Source organism: Elephas maximus, chromosome 4 (assembly GCF_024166365.1).
Source record: "Elephas maximus indicus isolate mEleMax1 chromosome 4, mEleMax1 primary haplotype, whole genome shotgun sequence".
In the NCBI taxonomy this organism is placed as follows: Eukaryota; Metazoa; Chordata; class Mammalia; order Proboscidea; family Elephantidae; genus Elephas; species Elephas maximus.
In genome coordinates, this window is record NC_064822.1 from 66,808,568 (window position 1) to 66,834,876 (window position 26,309).

General features: G+C 36.6%; 1 protein-coding gene across 2 annotated transcripts; it reads right to left on the reverse strand.

Annotated features, from left to right (window-relative positions):
* Window positions 1-237: 237 nt before the first annotated feature.
* Window positions 238-25,138, reverse strand: LOC126075155 (killer cell lectin-like receptor subfamily B member 1B allele B). Of its 2 annotated transcripts, XM_049882419.1 has the most exons (6): window positions 24,833-25,008; window positions 20,917-21,003; window positions 17,920-18,018; window positions 15,684-15,853; window positions 3,319-3,431; window positions 238-548 (listed from the first exon to the last, which is right to left on the reverse strand). In XM_049882419.1, exons 1-6 carry the CDS (start codon window positions 24,912-24,914, stop codon window positions 431-433), a joined length of 669 nt encoding a protein of 222 aa, XP_049738376.1. In that variant the 5' UTR covers window positions 24,915-25,008; the 3' UTR covers window positions 238-430. The 2 variants fall into 2 exon arrangements, with proteins under 2 accessions (XP_049738376.1, XP_049738378.1); XM_049882421.1 differs by lacking the exon at window positions 3,319-3,431 and having other exon boundaries at window positions 461-548; window positions 24,833-25,138.
* Window positions 25,139-26,309: the final 1,171 nt, after the last annotated feature.

Sequence of the window (26,309 nt, forward strand, 5' to 3'; positions counted from 1 at the left end):
CTTATCCTGGAGCTGGCACCCTGAATTTGGACTTCTAGACTCCTAGACTGTGAGAGAATATACTTCTGTTTTTTAAAGCCATCCACTTGTGGTATTTCTGTTATAACAGCACTAGATAACTAAGACAATAGGAAAATCTGAATTTCCAAAAACAGAAAAAAGGGAGACTATGACAATTGTATATTTGTATTGAAAATTCAGATGAAAACAAAACAAAATTTTCATCAAACCTTCTCATTTTCTACATTTTATTTTTTCAATCAGTTTTTGCACACCTCTGAGAAGCACATTACATATATGTATCATAAATGAACACGTACATAGCCTTCTAGAACACACAAAATCCTCTGGATTTTTCTGTGACCTGAACTGAAACTATATGTGGGTTCTTTCAGTGACAAGAACGAAGACTGATTTTCTGCAGAGTGTATTACAATTTACAAATCCATTGATTTTTGTCATCACATTTTGCTGCTTTAATCTCAGATTGAGACATCTTGGCACAGCTCATGCTCCGAGTCCGCGTTTGGTCTTGTTTTACTGAAAATCTATGGAGAGAAAGCAAATGATAGCTTTAAACCAGTCATGAAAATATACTCATGTACAGGGACTATAGAGCCCTTCAGATAAAATTTTCTAATTGCAATGAAAATATGATTATTGAAACAATTTAAATAATACACAAAAATATAACGTGTAAAAAATTCTTCCCATTCTGAAGTTTTAGAACAGAGGAGATAATGAGAATTGAACTTCTGGTTTCCAGTCTGACACGTAAAGCTATTGGAAGTTGTCACTTCCATTCATACAAGAAAAAAGCTGAAAAGTTAAAGTCAACAACTCTTAGATTCATTAGAGAATTTAGGTCACAGGGTAAGCTACCACCCTGAACAATGCCTAGAGACAAGGGGCAGAAACAGAAACCCTGTCTGGTCCCAGCATCAGGTAGGAATATTCAAAGGGTAATTGACTAATTATTGGAGACTGAGTGTGGACTGGCTTGAGAGAGTAAAACTCCTGGAGGTCTAGCCTTAGAGGGGTACCCACACTTCTGTGAGTTTTACCACCAGGTTTTTACTGTGAAGATTGGAGAAATATCCCCTCATACTTCTGACAGGTGAAGAGAAAAGTAACCATTTTGAAAAATGCCCAGAGCATAATTGATTCCATGGCAATAGGTTTGGTTTTTTGGTTTTTAACCTATGTAGGGAGCTGTGGTGGTGTAGTGGTTAAGAGCTACAGCTAATAACCAAAAAGACGGCAGTTTGAATCCACCAGCAGCTCCTTGGAAACCCTATGGGGCAGTTCTACTTTGTCGTATAGGATCACTACAAGTCAGAATTGAGTGCAAAAGTTTTTTTTTTTTTTTGGTTTGAACGTGTGTGGGGAAGTGAAGTGAAATACTCAACTGCAAACCCCTCTAGCTTTCCATGAGGGTGAAGGGAAATAACCAACTCCACCCCCCTTTAGTGTTGAATGTGGAGGAAGGTAAATAACTGCAGCCTCTCTATTCTTCCAGTCTCACCTAAGAGGTAAAAACAAACAAGCAAACAAATAAACAAAGCTGAGAAGTACTTTGAAGTTTTCAGCCCAGAGGCACACACTCACTAAAAGACTAAGATCTAATCGTAGGTTCATAGAACACTTCCCCTCTTTCCACATCTTACCATCATATCAGTAGGACTTCTCTATAGTAATAACAGGACATTAGAGATGAAGAGAACTATAAGGCTCATACTCTATTTAAGGAATCTTTAGAGAAACCCGAAGACAAGAGGGGAAGCAAAAATAAGGACACCGCAGCAAATTTTAATATGACACCTACAGCTACAGCAAACAGTAAACAAAGCCTAACTCCTTGCCAGATAAACATGAAAGCTCATGCCTATTTACCTCGGTTCCTTTTACCCAACACATCATGTTTAACTTTCAACAAGAATTTCAAGGCATGCTAAAAGGCAAGAAAAAACACAGTCCGAAGAGACTTGGAATGATCAGATCGGGAATTTAAAATAACTATGGTTAATATGCTAAACATTCTAATGGAAAAAATGGACAACATGCAAGAACAGATGGGTAATGTAAGCAGAGAGACTGAAACTCTAAAAAACGATTAAAAGCAAATGTGAGAAATCAAAGACATTGTAACAGAAATGAAGAATGCCTTTGACAGGCTCATCAGTAAACTGGACACAGCCAAGGAAAGAATCAGTGATCTTGAAGATGTGTCAATTGAAACTTCCCAAGCTGAAAAACAAAGGAAAAACAAACCAAAAAAACTGGAACAGGATATCTAAGAACTGTTGGATGATTACCAAATGTGTAACATACATGTAATGGGAATATCAGAAGGAGAAGAAAGAAGGAAAGAAATAAAAATTTTTGAACGGCTGAAGATTTTCCAAATGTAATGACAGATACCAAAAACAAGGATTCAGAAAGCTCAGAGAATGCCGAGCAGGACAAATACCAAAAAATTTAGTTGTATTGATTTCAAACAGCAGAAAATCAAAGACAAAGAGACAACCTTGAAAGAAGCAAAAGGAAAGAAACACCTTACCTATAGAGGCATAAGTGTAAAGATTATATTGGATTTATTTTCCAAATGAAAGAAAAAGACAGCAAAGTGAAATATTTAAAGTGTTGAAAGAATAGTTAATGAGTATTAGAGATGCATATATATATTTAAAAAACAAACAAACAAAAAAACTTTGTCAAGTCAATTCTAACTCATACATATGCTACAGGAGAGAGTAGACCTGGACCATAGAGTTTCCAAAATTGTCATCTTTAAGGGGACTGCCACATCTTTCTTCCTCAGAGCAGCTGCTGGATTCAAACTGCTGACATAAAGGTTAGCAGCCAAGTGCTTAGCTATTGAGTCACCAGGGCTCCTAGAGGTAAAAGTACAGATGGGTAATTCTAAAATATCACCTCTCATTTTTTTTTCATTTATAAAATTATTGATCACTGTTATAAATGAGCAGAAACTTGTTTAACTTTGTGGACTAAAATGCTGTTCTTATAAGAGATTTTACACTTAACAATTTATCTCAGAAAAAATAATAAAGGGAAAATACATCAGTGGCAAATATCGTGTCAAAATATATCTCCTGAGTGGATGGACTGAGATTTCTTTTCTTTCCCAATTTTCTTCGCAGCCTTTTTTTTTTTTTTGAGTTGTTTCTCACATTGTAAGAGCCAGTCAGGAAATTTACACCGGTTTAATCAGTTTAAGCCCAACAACATTGGAAACGCTTTATTGTTGCATAAAAGGGGATCAAAGTCACGTAAAAACCTAAAATAAAACAAACTCACATATTTTGGTTAAATGAGCTGTTGTCCACCCAAATCCATGACGTCTCTGCGGGTAGATATGTCAAACCAATCCAATAAAAGGTTGAACTTTTTAAGTGCCTCCATATGAAACTCTAAAGAGAACAGTAAATGAGTCATGAAACAACTGACAGACTCTTATTGATACACTAAAAATACCTTGAAAGTATCTTCTATGTGTTGGCAGTATGCTTGGAACTGGTAATAAACAGGTAAGTCATCCTTTGTGTCTTCTGATAGACCATAGCGGAGGGGAGCAGATATGTAAACAAACAAGTGCAATACGATGTGACGACTGCTAAAACAGTTAGCTATAGTGGCAACCATGGGAGAAAGATGTGGCAGTGTACTTCCATAAAGATTACAGTCTTGGAAATCGACTTGTTGACACCAACGGTAACATAGTAGTAATAGATACTCAGGCTGTGAAGTCACACTACCTAATTTGAATCCTAGCTCTACCATTTACTACTAGCGTCCTTGGATATGTTATTAAATCTTTTTACTTTGGATTTTTTCAGTCTCTAAAATTCAAATAATAGTACCTATCTCAAAGAATTATTATTGTTTTGTTATTGAAACATATTATTAAATACTGCCTGATGCATAGTAAGTGCTCAGTACATAGATGTTAGCCATTATTATTAAATACAAGTGTGAAATAATACCTAGATACAAGGTAAAATACAGGAAATATTAAAGAAAGAAAGCACTGTGTGAGCTGATATGGCAAATATTGCTTATAGTGTCTTATTATATTCTTTCTCTTTTTCTATAATAATGCAACCCGAGTCAAACTATATGGCCAGTCATAACGCATACCACATTTCTGAGCCTCCCTTTTGGCTAGAGGTGGTCATGTAACCTAACATCTGGAATATGAACAGAAGTGATACTGAAATCCTGAATCACCCACTTAAAGGGTAGGGCTATATTCTTCCATTCATTATTTTCTTCTTCCCTTCTGGCTAGAATGTGGATATAGTCCTGACTGTACAAGACTAGGTAGACAGGACAGCACCCTACTGATGAAGGTGATGAGCAGAAACTCCATAGCGGTATGGACTATTATGTGACAGAGATAACCGATTGCAGCAATTTTAAGATTTTTTCCCCCCGTTTAGCACTTTGCTATTGCAAACATCTTACAGCCAATGACTGTCTGTAGTTTAATTGGCAGCTTTTATCTTTCCCTTCTAATGGATACATAACACTGTCACACCTTATACTCGAAAGTGTCTTTGATTCAATGAAAAAAGTGAACATCTATCATGTTTAAGCTACAATTGGTTCTGTGTCACATGCCTCTGAACTCATGCTAAATGATACACCTGTTCGTTGGGAAATAAATAACCATTAGGGAGAGGATAGTGTTTCTTCATTGAATTGCTTTTGCGCTATTGTCATAACTCAGTTGACTACATTTGTGTGGGTCTGTTTCTGGCCTCTCTGTTCTTCCATTGATTTATGCATCTCTCCTTTCACCAATTCAGGTCATCTTGATTAGTTTAGCTTTACTCTAAGACTTGAAATTGTGTAATTTGAGTCTTCCAATATTTTCTTTTTTAAGAATTCTATTGACTATTCAAGTTTAATTGCCTTTCCTTATAAATTTTAGAGTCAGCTTGTCAATATGTATAAAAATGGATGCTGGGCTTTTGATTGGGATTGCATTGACTCTATAGATGAATTTGTGGAGATTTGACTTGTTAACAGTTCACAATCATGATATATTTCTACATTTATTTAGGTTTTCTTTGTTATATTTCGTTAGTGTTTTGTAGTTTTCAGTATACAAATTCGGAACACATTTTGTTAGATTTACTTAAATATTTAATTTTGGTACTATTATAAATGGTATTATTTTAATTATGATTTCCCAAAGTTCATTGCATATACAGAAATATAACTGATTTTTTTATACCTTGCTAAACTCTTTTGCTTTAGGGGATATTTTGCACCGTTAAGTATGATGTTAATTGTAGATATTTTTTAGATGCCTTTTATTAGGTCAAGGAAGTTCCCTTTTGTTCCTAATATTCTGAAAGCTTTTTGGGTTTTTTTAGTCATGAACCAATGCTGATTTTTCTTGAATTATTTTTCTGTATCTAGTGAGATAATCATTTGTTTTTTCTTATTTAGTCTGTCATTATGCATTATATTGATTGATTTTATAATGCTGACCTAACTCAACTTGGTCAAGACGCAAGGCTTTTGAACTGAATAACAATGCTAAATTTTCACATATTGCTTTTCATATATTGCTGGTCTCAATTTGCTCACATTTTGTTGCAGATATTTGCATCTACGTTTATGAGGGATAGTGGTCTGCAATTTCCATTTTTTGTAATGTCTTTGATTTGGGTATTAAGATCATTCTGGCCTCATAAAATGATTTGGGAAGTGTTTTTCATCATCTGTTGTCTGGAAGAGATTGTGTAGAGTTGGCATTACATTTTCCTTAAATGCTCAATGCAGCTCATCAGTGAAACCATTTAAATGTGAAGTATTTCTTGGCGGGGCAGGGGGAGGGTTAACTACAAATTCCATCTCTTTAATAAAGGATTATTCAGGCTATTTCTTCCAAGTTAATTTTTGTAGTTTGTGTCTTCAAAGGAATTTGTTCATTTCATCTAAGTTTTTCAAATTTATGGATATAGACTTTTTTTTTGTAATTAGTGTTCTTCCTTTTTTGTTGATCCATCTGTTAAGAACTTCATCAATTTCAGTTTGGTTTACTTTTATCTTCATTGCTTTCGTCTGTGTTTTTCTGCTTTCGATTTCCTTGATTTCTCGTCTTATCTTTACTATTTTCATTCTTCAGCTGGATTTGGGTTTAGTTAGCTCTTCTTTTTCTAGTTTATTTTTAAGCTAGAGGCTTAAATGATTGATTCTACATTGTTCTTCTTTTCTAATATAAGCATCCAATGCTATAAATTTCCCTCTCAACTCTGCTTAAGCTCAAACCCACTAGTTTGATATTCTTTTCATACAGTTCAAAATATTTTTAAATTTTTCTAAAACTTCCTCTGTGACTACTGTGTTATTTATGTTGCTTAATCGCCAAATATTTAGGTACTGATCAAATATCATTCTATTCTTAAGTTCTGGTTTAGTTTTATTGTGATCTGACACATGCTTTGCATAATATGTATATCTGTAATTTTTTTTTGAGGTTTTTACCATGTCCCAAAATATGATCTGTCTTTGTGAATGTTCCACATGCACTTGAAAAGAAAATGTATTCTGCTCTAGCTAGACACAGTTTTACATAATGTCAATTAGGGCTAGTTGGTCGATAGTCTTCTCCAGGTCTTCTATAACGTTACTGATTTTTGTCTACATGTTCTATCAATTACTATAGATGGGGGTTGATCTCTCCAGCTATAATTGTGGATTTGTCTCTCTCTCCTTAAAGTTCCATCAGTGTTTGCCTCAGTTGTAATTTGAAACACTCTATTTGATATCACTTCTTGTCCTTATTAATATTCCATGTTCAGAAATGTACTTTTTCTGATAGTAATATAGCTACTCCAACTTTCTTTTGTTCAGCATTTACATGGTATATCTTTCTCCATCCTTTTAAATTTAACTTATGTCATTATATTTAAAATTAATTACCTGTAGACAACATAGAATTGGGTTTTTTTTTTAATCTAATCCATCTCTGACATTTACTTTAACATATGATATATTATTACTATTCCATTTAAATAGTTATCTTTTAGAGCAATAAAAATAAAAAAGTGAATTTTATTTTACACTTACTGACACCATTTCCATCACTCATATTTGGGTAAATTCAACTTTCAGTCAGCCTTATTCCCAAAGAACTTTCTGTAACATTACTGGTATGGTAGACCTGCTGTCAATGAATTCCCTGAATTTTCTTCATCTCAAAAAAGTCCTTATTTGTTCTCGATTTATGTAAGGTATTTTCAGTTAGTATAGAATTCTGTGTTGATAGTTTTTTTTCTTTTAGCACTTCTGAAAGATGTCATTCCATGGTCTCCTACTCACTAGTTCTTGATGTAAAGTCTGCTGTAATTTTGTCCCACTGTCTGGAATGTTTTTGTCTCTGATTTTCTTCAAGATTTTTTCACTGTCTTTTGTTTGTGGCAATCTTAAAAGATACTGCTAGTGTTTTTTTTTCTTTTTAATTTATCCTGTTTGGTGTTCTCTGGGATACTTGAAACTGTGGTTTGATGCCTGTCATTATTTTTTTTTATAATTTTTATTGTGCTTTAAGTGAAAGGTTACAAATCAAGTCAGTCTCACACACAAAAACCCATATACACCTTGCTACACACTCCCAATTACTCTCCCCCTAACGAGACAGACCGCTCTCTCCCTCCACTCTCTCTTTTCCTGTCCATTTCATCAGCTTCTAACCCCTTCCACCCTCTCATCTCCCCTCCAGGAAAGAGATGCCAACATAGTCTCAAGTGTCCACCTGATCCAAGAAGCTCATTCCTCACCAGCATCCCTCTTCAACCCACTATCCAGTCCAATCCATGTCTGAAGAGTTGGCTTCTGGAATGGTTCATGACCTGGGCCAACAGAAGGTCTGGGGGCCATGACCACTGGGGTCCTTCCAGTCTCAGTCAGACCATTATGTCATTAATTTTTTGAAAATTCTCAAACATTATGTTCTATTACTTCTCCAAGCATCTCCTCCACCTCATTCTCTTTCTCTCACACTCTCATTATCCTGTAATTCAAATTTTACATATGTTAGACCATTTGATATTGTTCAATAGATCTTGGTTGTTCTCTTTTTTTTCCTGTTTTGTTTTAATTTGCATAATTTCTATTGACCTATCAGAATGTCCACTGATTCGCAGCTCAGCTTTGTCAAAACTATTGATGGGCAGTCAAAGGCATTTTTCCTCTTGTATTGTGTTTTTCATTTTTAACATTTTCATTTGATCCTTTCTTGTATTTCCTATTTTTCTGCTAAAATTACCCATCTGACATAACATGTTGTCCATCTGTCCCATTAATGACTTTAACACACTTATCATGTTGTTGTTGTTGTTGTTAGGTGCCATCGAGTCAGTTCCAACTCATAGCCACCCTACGGACAACAGAAAGAAACACTGCCCGGCCCTGTGCCATCCTTACAATCATTGTTACACTTGAGCTCATTGTTGCAGACATTGTGTCAATCCACCTTGTGGAGGGTCTTCCTCTTTTCTGCTGACCCTGTACTCTGCCAAGCATGATGTCCTTCTCCAGGGACTGATCATTCCTGACAACATGTCCAAAGTATGTAAGACGCAGTCTCGCCATCCTTGCCTTTAAGGAGCATTCTGGCCGCACTTCTTCCAAGACAGATTTGTTTGTTCTTTTGGCAGTCCATGGTATATTCAATATTCTTCACCAACACCACAATTCAAAGGCATCAACTCTTCTTCGCCTTCCTTATTCATTGGCCAGCTTTCACACGCATATGATGTCATTGAAAATACCATGGTTTGGGTCAGGCACACCTTAGTCTTCAGGGTGACATCTTTGCTCTTCAACACTTTGAAGGGGTCCTTTGCAGCAGATTTGCCCAAAGCAACGCATCTTTTGATTTCTTGACTGCTGCTTCCATGGCTGTTGATTGTGGATCCAAGTAAAATGAAATCCTTGACAACTTCAATCTTTTCTCCGTTTATCATGATGTTGCCCATTGGTCCAGTTGTAAGGATTTTTGTTTTCTTTATGTTGAGGTGCAATCCATACTGAAGGCTGTGATATTTGATCTTCATTAGTAAGTGCTTCAAGTCCTCTTCACTTTCAGCAAGGAAGGTTGTATCATCTGAGTAACGCAGGTTGTTAATGAGCCTTCCTTCAATCCTGATGCCCCGTTCTTCTTCATATAGTCCAGCTTCTGGTATTATTTGTTCAGCATACAGATTAAACAGGTATGGTGAAAGAATACAACCCTGACACACACCTTTCCTGACTTTAAACCAATCAGTATCCCCTTATTCTGTCCGAACAACTGCCTCTTGATCTATGTAAAGTGTCCTCATGAGCACAATTAACTGTTCTGGAATTCCCATTCTTCACAGTATTATCCATAGTTTGTTATGATCCACACAGTCGAATGCCTTTGCATAGTCAATAAAACACAGGTAAACATCCTTTTGGTATTTTCTGCTTTCAGCCAGGATCCATCTGACATCAGCAATGATATCCCTAGTTCCATGTTCTCTTCTGAAACCAGCCTGAACTTCTGGCAGTTCCCTGTCGATTTACTGCTGCAGCTGTTTTTGAATGATCTTTAGCAAAATTTTGCTTGTGTGTGATACTAATGATATTGTTCTATAATTTCCATATTTGGTTGGATCACCTTTCTTGGGAATAGGCATAAATATGGATCTCTTCCAGTCAGTTGGCCAGGAAGCTCTCTTCCATATTTCTTAGCATAGGTGAGTGAGCACCTCCAGCGGTGCCTCTGTTTGTTGAAACATCTCAACTGATATTCCATCAGTTTCTGGAGCCTTCTTTTTTGCCAAGGCCTTCAGAGCAGATTGGACTTCTTCCTTCAGTACCATTGGTTCCTGATCATATGCCACCTCTTGAAATGGTTGAATATCGACTAATTCTTTTTGGTATAATGAAACAATGCCAGAGATCGAACGACAGAAGTTTGCAAGACCAACGACTTCTTCATTGCAAATACCTTCTTTCACCAACATAAACGGTGCCTGTACACATGGACCTCACCAAATGGAACACACAGAAATCAAATTGACTACATCTGTGGAAAGAGAAGATGGAAAAGCTCAATATCATCAGTCAGAACAAGGCCAGGGGCCGACTGTGGAACAGACCATCAATTGCTCATATGCAAGTTCAAGCTGAAATGGAAGAAAATCAGAGCAAGTCCCAAGAGTCAAAATATGACCTTGAGTATATCCCACCTGAATTTAGAGACCATCTGAAGAATAGATTTGACGCATTGAACACTAGCGACCTAAGACCAGATGAGTTGTGGAATGACATCAAGGGCATCATCCATGAAGAAAGCAAGAGGTCACTGAAAAGACAGGAAAGAAAGAAAAGACCAAGATGCATGTCAGAGGACTCTGAAACTTACTCTTGAGCATTGAGCAGCTAAAGCAAAAGGAGGAATTGACGAAGTAAAAGAACTGAACGGAAGATTTCAAAGGGCCTCTCAAGAAGATAAAGTAAAGTATTATAATGACATGTGCAAAGAGCTGGAGATGGAAAACCACAAGGGAAGAACACGCTCGGCGCTTCTCAAGCTGAAAGAACTGAAGAAAAAATTCAAGCCTCAAGTTGCAATAGTGAAGGATTCCGCGGGGAAAATATTAAACGACACAGGAAGCATCAAAATAAGATGGAAGGAACACATACAGTCATTATACACTTATCACAGTTATATTAAAGTCTTTGTCATAGAAGTCCAGCATTTGTGATATCCAAGTTTAACTCTGATGACTGTTTCTTGGGAATGTCTTTTGTTTTTTTTCTTGTGTTTTTGTATGTCTCATAATTGTTTACTCAATGCTGTACATCTTTCTTAGAACACTATAAAAAACAAAAAACAAAACCCATTGCCATTGAATTGATTCCGACTCATAGCAACCCTATAGGACAGACCCTGAGCATCTTAGTTTTTCCTTTGCACTGTGCCTCAAAGACAATCTCTTTGCACATTCTTGTTCTCTCCTATCCCTCTCCCACCAGTATTCTTCTTTAAAACTTGTTAATTTACTAGTGGGGGAGTGGGGGACAGTCTCTGTTATTCTCATTATGCTTCAGTCTTAGGAGGCACTGAGCCCCCATGTCTTCAGTGTCTGAACTTATTAATGCTGCCCCACTCTGGCTGTAATGGTTGGCATTCCTGTATTCCTGAAGTAGTATATTTTTATTCATGTCCTCTTTTTCTAGCTACAATGTTTTACCAGTTCCCTAAGGGCAGAAGTGTTTATTGACCTTCTCCTACCCTACATGCACTTTAAAGTTTTTGTTCCATTGGGTGGATAGCAGACAGAAGAGGAGGATTTGCTACTTCCACATTATTATTATTTCCTTCTCCCAGGACTGCACCACCGTGAAGACTTTCTTCTGGTTCTTTCCTTTTTTTTTTTTTCTGTGAGCTCCCAGTGAGTTTTTAAAGAGAACGTGTGTAAAGGGAGTAGATTTCTCCCATTCTACATACTCTGTTCTACCACCCTGCTCTCAGCCTTCTTCAGTTTTTCAATATTCTGGCTGAACTCTTTTTACTGGTGTCTGATTTGTAGACCTCGAGTAAGAAAGAATGTGTCTCCTCTCTCCCTGAAGATGCCTATTTGGCCTTTTGGTTAGTCTGCAATCTCTACTTTCCAGTGGACTTGAAAAAAAGTTGTGAATTTGAAGTTATTCCAGCTATTTTTCTTTGTAAAAGTGCAAACAACACTGCTTTGAGATCTTCACCTCATGAGTGAAAGCTGTAAATCTCCCTTTTTAAACATCAGCTTATTACTTCTTCTCCTGTTCTGTCTCCTCCGTTTTCTTCTTATCCTGTCATGTGGTAACTCCTGGCTGTCTTAGATGGACTAATAATTTTTTTTTCCCATTATAACTTTAACTTATTTGAGATCTTGAGAAGTATATGCCAGAAAATTATTTTCTATTTCTTTTGCAAAATATATTTTATCTGCCTTTAAGTGTCAATTTTTTGGAGGGATTTGGAAATTGTGAAACCCATGTGTAAATCCTATGCTGATTCATTTTAGATTCTTATTTATCATTGAAAGGGAACAATTATGTCTGGCGCAACTAGCTGGTTAGGAATAATGTGAAGAGGTGTAACCTAAAATAAAGGAATTAAGTTTCCACTGAACATGTTGTCTCACACCACTCTTCTCCAAAGAGTGATTTATTGTTTGCCCTGGAGACATATTGTCTTAGTTATCTAGTGCTGCTATAACAAAAATACCACAAGAGGATGGCTCTAACAAAGAGAAATTTATTTTCTCACAGTCTAAGAGGATAGAAGTCCAAATTCAGGGTGCCAACTCCAGGGGAAGGCTTTCTCTCTCCGTCAGTACTTGGTGAAGGTCCTTGTCATCAATTTTCCCCTAGTCTAGGAGCTTCTCAGGCATAGGGACCCCAGGTCCAAAGGATGTACTCTGCTCTTGGGGATGCTTTCTTGGTGGTATGAGGTTCCCATGTCTCTCTGTTCACTTCTTTCTTTTATATCTCAAAAGAGATTGACTTAAGACATAACCTAATCTTGTAGATTGAGTCTTGCCTCATCAATATGACTGTCTCTAATCCTGCCTCCTTAACATCCTAGAGGCAGGATTTACAATACACAGGAAAACCACATCAGATGACAAAATGGTGGACAACCACACAATACTGGGAATCATGGCCTAGCCAAGTTGACAGATATTTTTGGGGTCACAATTCAATCTGTGACACATGTTGTTGTTAGGTGTGGTCAGTTTGGTTCTGACTCATAGTTGTCCTATGTACAACAGAACAAAACACTGCCCAGTCCTGTGCTATTCTCACAGTTGTTGTTATGCTTGAGACCATTGTTGCAGCCACTTGGTCAATCCACCTTGTTGAAGGTCTTCCTCTTTGTTGCTGACCCTCTACTTTACCAAGCATGATGTCCTTCTCCAGGAACAGATTCCTCCAGATAACATGTCCAAAGTATGTGAGACATAGTCTCACCATCCTTGCTTCTAAGGAGCATTCCGGCTGTATTTTTTCCAAGACAGATTTGTCAGTTCTTTTGGCAGTGCATAGTATATTCAATATTCTTCCCCAGCACCATAATTCAAAGGTATTAATTCTTCATTCTTCCTTATTCATTGTCCAGCTTTAGCATGTATATGAGGTGACTGGAAACACCATGGCTTGGGTCAGGTACACCTTAGTCTTCATCTTTGCTTTTTAGCACTTTAAAGAGGTCTTTTTGTGGCAGATTTGTCCAAGGCAATGTGTCATTTGATTTCTTGACTGCTGCTTCCATGGGTGTTGATTGTGGATCCAAGTAAAATGAAATCCTTGACAACTTCAAGCTTTTCTCCGTTTATCGTGATGTTGCTTATTGGTCCAGTTGTGAGGATTTTTGTTTTCTTTATGTTGAGGTGTAATCCATATTGAAGGCTGTGGTCATTGATTTTCATCAGTAAATGCTTCGAGTCGTCTTCACTTTCAGTAAGGAAGGTTGTGTCATCTGCATATCAAAGGCTGTTAATGAGTCTTCCTCCAAACCTGATGCCTTGTTCTTCTTCGTATAGTCCAGGTTCTCAGATTATTTGTTCAGCATACAGATTAAATATATATGGTGAAAGGATACAACCCTGACACACACCTTTCCTGACTTTAAACCACATAATATCCCCTTGTTTTGTTCAAACAACTGCCTCTTGAGCTATGTACAAGTTCCTCATGAGCACAATTAAGGGTTCTGAGATTCCCATTCTTCACAATGGTATCTATAATTTGTTATGATCCACACAGTCGAATGCCTTTGCAGAGTCACTAAAATACAGGTGAACATCTTTCTGGTATTCTCTGCTTTCAACCAGGATCCATCTGACATCAACATTAATCTCCCTAGTTCCACATCCTCTTCTGAACTCTGCTTGAATTTCTGGCAGTTCCCTGTTGATGTGTTGCTACAGCTGCTTTTGAATGATCTTCAGCAAAATTTTACTTTTGTGTGATATTAATGATATTGTTTGATAATTTCCATATTCAGTTGGATCACCTTTCTTTGGAATAGGAATAAATGTGGAGATCTTCCTGTTGGTTGGCCAGGTAGCTGTTTTCCAAATTTCTTGGCATAGACAAGGGAGCACCTCCAGCACTGCATCTGTTTGTTGAAGCATCTCAATTGGTGTTCTGTCAATTCCTGGAGCCTTGGTTTTCACCAATGCCTTCAGTGCAGCTTGGACTCTTCCTTCAGTACTGTTGGTTCAACCAATTCTTTTTGGTACAGTGACTGTCTGTATTACTTCCATCTTCTTCGATGCTTCCTGCATAGTTTAATATTTTCGCCATAGAATCCTTCATTATTACAACTCGAGGCTTGATTTTTTTCATCAGTTCTTTCAGCTTGAGAAATGCCTAGCATATTCTTCTGATATGACAGATATCTTCCCTGAATTTCAGCCTTCCTTCCTTTGGGGGCAAACAGGAAGCATGTGAAGTTCCTAGGAAAGCCTTACATTGTGTAGTTTCACTTTGAGATAACAACAACAACAACAAAAAACATTGTCATTGAGTTGATTCCAACTCATAGAGACCCCATAGGGTAGAGTAGAACCGCCCCATAGAGTTTCCAAGGAATGCCTGGTGGATTCCAACTGCTAAACTTTTGGTTAGCAGCCATAGCACTTACGCATTATGCCACCAGGGTTTCCCACTTTGAGATGATTTACTGTTTATTTCTTTCAGAACATACTTGTTAGAAGCTTTGCAGTTTACTCCAGCTTTCCTCTTCTTGACCATTAAAACTGACCTCCAAAAGAAGAGGAAAGGTCTCTTCATCTCTTAATTCCGTTCTGGATTTGGTTCATATTTCAGTGCATCTGAACAGTCTTACAGTTTGACACTTGAGGTTATTGACATTTTGTGGTTACACTGGAGATAGCTTACATCTCCTTTTGTTTTTCTTCTTGTTCTTGTGGTTTTCTGTGAAACTCAGAGGTTTCTCCCTCTGATGTTCCAACAGCTGCACTTTTGTAATCTGCTCAGATGGCTGATGTTCAACCAGGATTGTAAAGCATTGAGATCACAGGATTTTCAGAAACTGAGCCGTTGATATAACTTGTGGTTCTAATTGCCTAACCGTCAAGCTGAGAATCTTTATTGGGTTTTTACCAATTAACATTTGTATTTGTTTTATTAATTAAAAGGGTGAAAATAGTGTCCAACTTTAATGCAATAAAACTTCTATTTAAATTAATCCAGAGTTCACTAAATATTATTTCTCCTCAAGGAAGAACTAAATCTAAGTGATGAGGACTACAAAGCCACCCTTAACTTCAGTTGCCATGATATCTGACTGCAGGCTTTGTAAGCATCGTGGTAAACATGGAAGATGAGATGTTTAACCCCTTCCATTTTAGAATGGAATCTGGTAAGCAACAGGGATCCGCTGTAGAGATGAATTTAGGTGTATAACACAAAATGAACTTTCCCATCCCTTAATCAAAAAGAAGCCGAAAATAGCAACATAGTTCATTAATTCATTCAAATTTTTGTAGTTATGAGCAGAAGAGGTTTTACAATTTTTTTCACTGACATTTGCCAAATCTGTAGCACGAGGAATCCAATTGCAAATGTGGGAAATGTTTACAATCCCAAATTTAATGTCTTACCATATCAATGATGTCTTGAATCACAAAGAGATGTGAATTTTTCATGGCACAGATATCTCTACTTTTGTCCCAAGATTCCTCATTTTCAGCAATCCAGTAACATTTCCCGCCATGTGGTGTCCAGCTTTGGCGGGGACATGATTGATGGACAGTGGGAGAGTTGGAAGAAACTGGGAGGAGAAAAGGTAAGTAATTAAAAGAAACTCAAAACTATATCCTTGATAATGTATTTAAAAAACTCAAAATTTGTTAAAACTGTGCTTTCAGCTTTCTTTGACAGAGTGTATGCTTTTCTCCAGAGTGGATTTGGAAAAAATAGAGATCAGTGGAATTGTAACCCCATGTCCTTTCTCTCTCTCTCTCTCTCTTTCTTTCTCTCTCCCTCCCTCCCTCTCTTTCTTAAAAATATATCATGCTCCCCATCAGTCAATGTACCAGTCACTAGGATTAAATCAATCAGTGTTTTATCCTCAGGGTGCTCAAAGTTTCAAAGGAAAAGTAGACATTAGAGATTTTAATTAGTGGTCCACCAAAGCACCAGCAATTTGGGGAGTTATGTATCACAGAAAAATAGCTTTTCTTGGGCAAAATTTGAGAAGTAGGTAGATCCTAAAACTCAGATAGGTTGATCTCCCCACAGACAAAAGATGCTGAGTTGCAAAAATTTGTTGGTAATAGGTAGCTCTGATTTATAGTACAGTCATGTGCCATATAACTTCCATTCAGGCAATGTCTGACCACATATATGCCCATGGTCTCAGAAGGCTATAATAGAGTCCAAAAGTCCTGATCAGAGTAATAATACAGTAATAATAATAATGTTTTGAAGAGTGTCACAATGTAGCACCCACTTGTTATTATGAACCATTGTTTGTACCTTGAATTTTTAATATAATAGCCTTTACAGGGGCTGGTTCATAATTACGGGCTGTATGTTAAGTCAGATGTTCATAACCCAGAGATTGCCTGTATGTAATATGCTGCTCACACAATGTTCAAATCATATAATGTCCTATTTCACAGACCATATTATGGACCTCAAATGACACATGACTGTATTTGGCAGAAGATTAAGATGGCGACACATGGGTATCCCAGATGGACCAATAATTTGGTGCCCCCTGAAATAAATGTTTTTAATACCAAGAATAATGGTTAAGGCTATGTGTCAACTTGGTTAGGCCATGATTCTCAGTGGTTTGGCAGATATTATGTAATCATTTTCCATTTTGTGATCTGATGCCAGCAGCCAATCAGTTGAAAGGGAAGTCCTTGGGGTGTGGCCTGCATCCAGTATATATGGAAGTTCTCACAAAGCTCACCCTCTCTTGATCCTGCATCTGATTCTTCATCCTCTGACCTCTGGTTCTTGGGACGTGAGCCAGCAGCCTGCCATCTGACCTGCAGGTTGTGGGATAGGCCAGAACCTGCAACCTTGTGAGCCAGCAGCTTTCTGCCTGACCTGCTGATTTTGGGTTCATCAACGCCAGCAATCACATGAGTCTGGAGAAGTCTCCAGCCTGACACCTGACTCATGGATTTGGGACTTGCCAGCCTTTACAACTGCGTGAACATTTTCTTGAAATAAATCTCTCTCTATATATTCATATATATGCTTTGCTGGTTTTGCTTTGCTAGAGAATCCAGCCTAAGATACCAATATAAATTATAGCTTGTAATTGCAACCTGGATCTATATAGCTCAGAAAATTTATGGCATAGAAGTATGCCAGGGTACACTTTTGGGAAAACTCCTCTTTTTTAGAAGACACTCACATTGCAAGACAGTTAAATACTAAAGTAATTAGACCAAAAAATTAAAACAAAAACCAACAATAACACTGTTTAACTGTTTACCTTGTAAGAAATTTAACAGAAACTGCTAAGGTGGGGGTACTTAGCTGAAAGTAGAATGAAAAGCAGTGACTGGGCAGATGAATTCAAAAGTCAAGGATGTGATTATTTCAATGAAAAGCTTTTAAATTAATTTAGACTCACTATATCAGTTTTTTTTTATATCAGTGTTTTTTTTTCTGGTTTATATAAGGTAATTTTTTCTAATTTTTCCATGAATCATTGACATTTTTTGTCATGAGTTATAATGGGTTCACGGAAAACAATGATCCAAACTATCCCTCGGTAGAGGTAGAGGAGTCTTTATTGTACTCAGATATACTCAAAACCAATGCTATCCATGCTTGGCTACTCACGAGTTAGACAATACAGAAAAATCTTACCTTTTGAGGTAACTGTTTTAGATTCATTTTTTCCAGTACAGTTTTTCTTTATTGACTCATTATTCACTTCATTATGTTTTGCATAGTTGAGCTGGATAACTAACGAGAGAATAAACATATTTTCCTAGTGAAATTCAAAGCACATACTGCTGGGTCCTAGTGTCTTTTTGAAGTTCAATAATGTGGAAATTCCAAAGTAAGTTAAATGATTAAAAATTTAGCGGGAGAAACAACTTTATTTTTCCAAAGATTTATAGTTTTGTTTCTACTCTTATTAATTTTATTCATGATAACTAAGAGAATTGGGAAAAAATATAACCCAGGAACAAAGGAATACTCAATTTTTTCCCTAGAGCTTTCATATTTATTTTAATAAGTACTAAATAGCCAGCTCTGGTTATGAGCCTCATTTGGTAGTTGGTGTTTATTGAGTTCCTGCTACCTATATCACAGGTGTCACCTGCTTCATGGAAAGTAGGAAAGTATTTTTATTGTGTGTTGGTTTTGGTTCATAATTCTGTTCCTTTCTGGGTGCTGTGTGTAAGTGCTACGTATGTAAGTATGGGGTTAGCCCAGGAGAGTTTTTCTATGAAGAAATATTTGTCTTTCTGATGACTATTTAATATGGAACTATATTTGTTAATTTATAATCTCGTGATTGTGTGTATCAGGCACTTGGTATTGGCCATTGTGATGGTTAAGGTCATTTGTCAACTTGGCTGGGCCATGATTCTCAGTGATTTGGCAGTTATGATGTAGTTTGGCAGTTATGTAATGATATAATCACTGGTGGATGATGAGATTTGACATATGTAATCACCTGCATGATGAGATCTGCTGTGATTAGCCAATCAGTCGAAAGAGAGTTTCCTCGGGAGTGTGGCCTGCATCCAAAATATACAGACTTCCTGGCAAAGCTCACTGGCTTTTGCTTGCTCTGGATCCTGCATCTAGCTCTTCAGCATCTGAACTTTGGTTCCTGGTACTTGAGCCAGCAGCGTGCTCTTTTACCTGCTGATCTTGGATTCATCAGCCTCCAGACTCTGTTAGCCAACAGCCTGTGATCTTGGGTTTGTCAGCCCCTACAGCTACATGAATCAGGAGAAGCCTCCAGCCCGATGCCTGCCCCATGGACTTGAATCAACTGCATGAGCCATTTCCTTGATATAAATCTCTCTTTCTCTCTCTATTTATATACGTACATGCTTCATTGGTTTTGTTTTTCTAGAGAGCCCAGCCTAAGACAGCCATATAAAATGAAATCAATATAACAAAAAATAAAAGTAAATAAATGTGCAATACTCGCCATGTGCCAGGCATTGGTACATAGTATTACATTTATAATGCAGTTATACAGGTAATTAATTTACTTTATTAAACATGTAATTGCTAATATTTTTATCGATATATAATACTTTTAATCCTTATGGTATTATATATATATGTATATATATATATAGATCCTCTAAAGAAAAAAATTCATTAATGTTGGAGGTGGGATTTGAAAGCAGTCATTTGATCTCTAGAGTGTGCATGCCTTTAAATCCTACACCTTGATACCTCTTAGATAAATTTTCAAAAAATACGTTATGTTTAAAATTTATTACTATAGCATATCTAATTTAGAACCAAACTAGTTTGTTTTAGAAGCAAACTATTTTAATAATAAACAAATCTTAACATAAAAAAGTGGAGCTTTTGATGATAACTTTTTTGTGTTATATCTTAGAGTCGAAATTAGGTATTGAGTAGTTATATGAAACTAGTCAAACCACTTAATCCCTCTGGGATTCAGATTGTTCATCTAAACCTGAGGCTTGACCTTGCTGATTTCTAGAGCCCTGTCAAGTTCCAGAATTACTACTCTGCCTATTTACTTCTAATTACTAATGCCATTCATAATTGCTAATGCCATTCACAAGGTTCAGTGACATAGGTGGTTGTGCACTGGCCTGTTTTAGAGTTTGGTTTAATCTGGAAGTCCTTATTACTTGGAATATATAAATCTGTATATTAGATTTACTTTTTTTTTTTTTCTCTCTTAGCTTTGTTCTATGGATGTCCATCAAGAACTTTTCTCCAAACATTTATTCAATAAAAATATTAACATAATTCCTGTATGAATAGTTAGGATATGTCCACGTATGTCTAAAGATGTGAGTATAATTTTTAAATGCTTGATTCAATTGATTGATTTTAGACATAATTTTCAACTACAAATACAAGATTAACGAAGCCCAGCAGCAGCTAATAAGCATAAAAACACCAAAACCAAACCCATTGCCATTGAGTTGATTCCAACTCGTAGTGACCCTACAGGACAGAGTAGAACCGCCCCATAGGGTTTTGAAGGAGCAGCTGATAATATTCAAACTGCTGACCTTTTGGTTAGCAGCCGAGCACTTACCCACAACACAACTAGGGCTTCAATGTACTTTACGATTTAATTTGGCTTCATCAAAGATGCTCTTAAAGACCTTTGTGTATATTCCCTTATCAAACTGCACTGAGGAACAACATAATGCATTATGTGGTCCTGGTCTTAAAATAGATCCCTAATCTTGACATGTTTCTTTTTATCAGCGAGAATAATTCATACCATACTTGTTGCCGTTGAGTCTATTCCAACTCATAACGACTCTATAAGACAGAGCAGATCTGCTCCACAGGGTTTCCTAGGTTGTAATCTTTAATGGAAGCAGACTGCCACATCTTTGTCTTGAGGAGTTGCTGGTGGGTTCAAATCACGGAGCTGTCAGTTAACAGCCTAGCTCTTAACCACTGCACCACCAGGGCTCCTTAACTAATCTGTAGTATATATTATATCACCATGCCGAAGCTCAATGGGAAAGCTCTAATTTTAATGGTGTATCAAATTTCACACTTTTTGTGAAGTTGTGTTGTATTGTTTAGGAACCACTTGCATAACAAACACAATTATACCAGGTTACCAGAATACTAGTTTGGGGTACATGAATAGTATTGTTTATTACTTACCAAAAATGCTCAGCACAATTACTGTCACCAAGAGGATGATGATCATTGCACATCCAGCTTTCAGAAAAATTCCATGGTAGTCAGAATCTGTAAAATTGAATAGATTTCACTAGTAAGCCTAGCAGATAATTTCTTTGAATCTTCCTTGCTGGTAAGAGGTAGGGGAAGGCTGGAAAAACTTTTAAGGTTATCAGTTATAATACTCCTGTGTTACTTCCCTTTGAAATACATTTATTTATCTTTTTTAAACTCCCCCCCCCCTTTTTTTTTTTACTATGGCTTCTTTTCTGTCTTTTGTACACAGACACAGACACACACACACGCACGGTTTTCCTTTTTTGTGGAAAGGGGCACCCATGAAACTGTCAATGGGTATAATTTTTGCTGGTAGGTTCACAATATATATTCCCTGTATTAATCTTACTTGTGATCTACTTTTGCATCCCTAAGTTTTTATATAAAACTGTGAAACCCTCAAGAATCTCTGGTAATTCATCGACAACATTCACTTATTTGTATTGATCTTTTCTTTTATGTTCCTTCCCTTATACAATGCATCTATTGCCTGTAAATCTGTCTTGTAAGAAATACAGCCAGAACGCTCCTTAGAAGTAAGAATAGCAAGACTTCGTCTCATGTACATTGCACGTGTTATCAGGAGGGACCAGTCCCTGGAGAAGGACATCATGCTTGGTAGAAGGTCAGTGAAAAAAAGAAGACTCTCAAGGAGATAGATTGACACAGTGGCTGCAACAATGGGCTCAAGCATAACAACAATCATGAGGATGGCAAAGGACCAGGCAGTGTTTCATTCTGTTGTACATAGCGTCACTATGAGTTGGAACCAACTCAAGGGCACCTAACAACAACATTTCCTGTGGTACATAATTGTCATTTTATAGAATCATCAATTTAAAAATGTAAGTAGTTTTAGAGATTATCTTGTTGGACACCCATGTTTTAAAATCAGAAAATTTGATTCCACAATTACACAGTTACTTTAATAGCAGAACTAACATCAGACCTCAGGTCTCTTGACTACCAGACCAGTGGAATTTTCACTAGCAACACCATCACATTGCCTTTGGAGTACTGAAAGATAATAAATAAAAAAATAAAGAAGCTGGTCTTTTCAACTTTGCCCTGCCAGTTAAAACCAACATTCTCTAAAATAAGGTAATTATAGTCTATCCGTTCCACTGTGTATATGTGACACACACACACAATACACGGAGAAGTAGTAAAAACAGCTGATGTTAAAATATAACCAAATACAAAATCAAATGTCAAGGACAATTAAACTAGATATTTGGTTTGACTTATGTTCAAAATGTTGCTCTTCAGTGAAAAATAGTGTGATTTTATTAATTAATCCTCTGGACATGTAAAAAAAAAGTCTACATATTTTTTTTATGAGGTAAAATAATATAAATAGTGGCAATCAAGGGGATGACAAGAGGGATGTGGTAGTATTTCTAGACATGTTTCTAACATTAAGAACTGAGATTATAGGCCCATAAAACTTAGGGAAATAAAACTATAGATTTTTATGAAAGGACCTACATAAAAAGAAACTAGATAATTCTCTTAGGCCCTTCTAGTAAGACATAAGAAAGCATGAATTTATGAGTCTCAGCCTGGGATATTTTCAGTGGAATCACAGTGTCACACTGATATCCTGCTTAGTTTCCTCGTGCCATCTCTCTCTAGTTTTATACCTTGGAGAACCAAAAAGCCAACCATATTTATTAAATCTCTAATGAGATCCCTTAATTTATTCATCTATTTATGTGTTTCTTCACTCAACAAGCATTTACTGATAACCTGCTGTTTAATTAGTACTTTTATGTGAGATACTAGATCCCTGAGGGCATAATGCTCAATAAGAGCTCAGCTGCTAACTGTTGGTTGGCAGTTCAAACCAACCAACTGCTCTGCTAAGAAAGATGTGGCAGGCTGCTCTGTAAAGATTCACAGCCTCCGAAATCCTATGAGGCAGTTCTACTCTGCCCTATAGGTTCACTATGAATTGGAATCAACTTGATGGCAACTTTTTTTTTTTTTTTTTTTAATGTTAGATGCTGGAAATACAAAGATTAAAGCATCAGGGAGAGGGATTCTACAAATACAAAGGCTCTGAAATGGGGAAAAATATGGTAATTTTAAGAAGCAAAGAGAAAGCCAATGGCCAGAACAGAAGAGAAAGGACAGAAGGTACAAAAGGAAGGCCTGGGGCAGTCATGTAGAGCTCAGTAAGAGATGATAATCTAATATTTCAGATAGTTCTTTCCTTACACACTGAAAAGACACATGAGAACAAATGTTGCATTTACTCAATGGAAGCGATACACAGCAAAACAATACCAGGAGATTTAACTTCTCCCACTCTTTAGATCATAAGCATGATTATAGATAAGTCATTTAATCTCTATACATTTATGTTTTCTCATTTATAAATGAGAAAACATAAATGTATAACATTAGAGGATTGGACTACACAACATTAAAGATGGCACCCCCGAATTCCTAAACCAAGAAAGGATTAGGGCCCTATCAATAACAAGAAAATCAAACCCTGGAATGCAGAATCAAAAATACTGATTTTGTTGCTTGAACCGAGTTAAAATCAACCTCTAGAAAAGTGGACTAATTACATGAGGTTTTATTGGTTTGCTTGTTTTTGTTTTGTTTATAAGAATGCAGCTGTAGTCCAAGTCATTTTTCAAACTAAGTTTCAGTGTCTCAAAGGAAATGAAAGTGCTCAGCCCAGAACAGAAAGAGAACCCACTGGTCTCTATTGGGCAAGTTAGAGAGACCTGGTTCAACAACAGAGAATAATATGTTATTGGATCTAGAGATAAATACATATCAGATTCATTTGATAATTGCAAGGGTGGTAAGTTTTATAAGTGAAAAGAAGAAATTCATTCTTTGGAAATACAGACAGACAGACAGACAGACACACACACACCAGATTCATTCCACAAGGGCAAGTGCAAAGAGAGGACTTCAAATTACTTAATCATTTTATATGAACTTTATCATAGAAAAAAAATCTCACTCTAGAGGAGAGAATGGAAATGCAATGTGTAAAAAAAAAAATTCTCTAATGTTTTAGGAAATAGAAAAGACACCAATTCTGAAAATCTATCATTTTGAGGGTGGCTTTGTGATTAAGACACGGTGTTAAGTTTAGCCATATGCTTATCTCTTCTTATTCCAAAATATTCAATTACTCAGGTAGTTATTGAATCTAAACTTTGTGAAATAAAATGCCAACATTTCAAGTCTCTCTAATTTAGTTTAACATTTTTAGCCAGTTGACATGAAAATTCCAAAGGGAGAAATGACAATGTGAAAAATGACCATGGATATTTGCCTCAATATAAATGAATTTATCACATTATGTTAAAAGGAAAATTTGATCTGTGGTGGGTAAAACTGAACAGAAAGCAGTTATGAGTAAAGAAATCACTGTGTGAATATGAATGTTCACCACAAGAAATATGAAGAACAGAGAGGCTAGGAAAACAAAGAGCAAAGTTCTACATATGAGACTCAAAGTTACAGTCAGCCTTTTGAAGAGACATTTTGTTTCATTTAAAACATTCACTCTTATTTTTACATTCAATAAGTTTTACTTTACCCTGAGTCTCCTAACTATTTCCAGTAAGACAAATATGTAAGACAGAAATAAAAGAGATTAAAAGTAGGATATTAATTTAAAACCCCTTGCTGTCTAATTGATTCCGATTCCTAGTGACCCTATAAGACAGAGTTGAACTACCCTATACGGTTTCCAAGGAGCACTTGGTGGATTTGAACTGCTGACATTTTGGTTAGCCCCCATAGCCCTTAACCACTAGGCCACCAGGGTTTCCATATTAATTTAAAAGCACTCCTAAATCCAACTTACCAGGTTTCTGAAGTGGAGATGAATGCTCTAAACGGGAAGTCTTAACAGTTTTGATATCAGCATAAACTATGTCTCCAGACATCTCATGGATTAAAAAGAAAGAGAAGACCACAAACCATGTCCTGCTGAAAGGAGTCTTGTATTTCTGTTAACAAACCTGGAGAAAGAAGACTGGAAGCGGAAGATTGACTTCTGCTTCTCCAAGATGACGGACTTCCTCTATGAACAATGACAAGAGCAATGTGCTTAGTCTTTTCAATATCAAGATAATAAACTTTTAAATATTTGCGTGAAATACAGGGAGCTACTGTCCATACTGTAAGATCTTGCTAGCTCTTCAGTTAGCTTTCTCCCTAAATTTGGAATAATTTTAACTTTTGACGATATTGCAAAAGACAACCTCACAATTTTCTTCTATAAACCACTTCCTCTTTTTAGTTCAGAGTTATAGCCTCTGGAAGAAACTCTGTGAATATCCAGCATTTTCTTCAGTGTGGAATAATAATTTGGGGAGGGAGGCAAGGAAGAAGAGGGATTTTATTATGAATGTGTTAGAATGTGATAGAAACCTACTGGTTCTCTTGTCTTCATCTTGAAATGCACTGTACTTACGTAATGGTGATTTTGGGAGGACAATGGACTAGACAGTTTCTCCCAGAAAAAAAAAAAAAAAAAGTACTGGATGCAGACAGTTGGATTTTTTTTTAATGTAATTTTTTAAATTGCGATATAATTCACATACCATAAAATTCACCCTTTTACAGTGTACAATTCAGTGGATTTTAGTATATTCACAAGGTATACAATCATCACCATTATCTAATTTCAGAACATTTTCATTACCCCAGAATAAAAACCTATAACTATTATTAGGAAACCCTGGTGCCATATGGTTAAGAACTATGGCTGCTAACAAAAAGGTCAGCAGTTTGAATCCGCCAGGCACTCCTTGGAAACCGTATTGGGCAGTTCTACTCTGTCCTATAGGGTCGCTATGAGTCGGAATCAACTCGACGGCAATGGGTTTGGTTTGGAACCATTAATAGTCACTTCCGTTCCTCCTCATTCCCTAGCAACCACTAACATATTTTCTGTCTCTATGGATTTGTCTTTTCTGGACATTTCTTAGGAATAGAATCATACCACAAGTGGTGTTTTGTGACTGACTAGCATAATGTTCTTACCGTTAACCCATGTTGTAGCTTAAATCAGCACTTCATTGTTTTTACGACAAAATAATATTTTACTGTATCGATATACCACATTTTATTTATCCTTTTACCAGTTAATGGGCATTTGTTTGTTTCCACCTTTTGGTTATTACAAATAACGCAGCTATGAATATTCATATACAAGTTTTTGTGTGAATATGTTTTCAATTCCTTTGGAGGGATACTTAGGAGAAGGATTGCTGGGCTCTGTGGTAACCCTAATACCAAACTTTTGAGGAACTGCCCAATTGTTTTCCACAGTGGCT

Bases quoted from the DNA above. Each gene is read 5' to 3' on its own strand.
- LOC126075155 (XM_049882419.1), bottom strand. From the start codon at position 24,914: ATGTCTGGAGACATAGTTTATGCTGATATCAAAACTGTTAAGACTTCC. The intron at 15,854-17,919 runs GTAAGATTTTTC...TTCTCCTCCCAG, and splicing joins TAAAACAGTTACCTCAAAAG to TTTCTTCCAACTCTCCCACT. The intron at 549-3,318 runs GTGAGTTTGTTT...TTCTCTCCATAG, and splicing joins AGCTCATTTAACCAAAATAT to ATTTTCAGTAAAACAAGACC.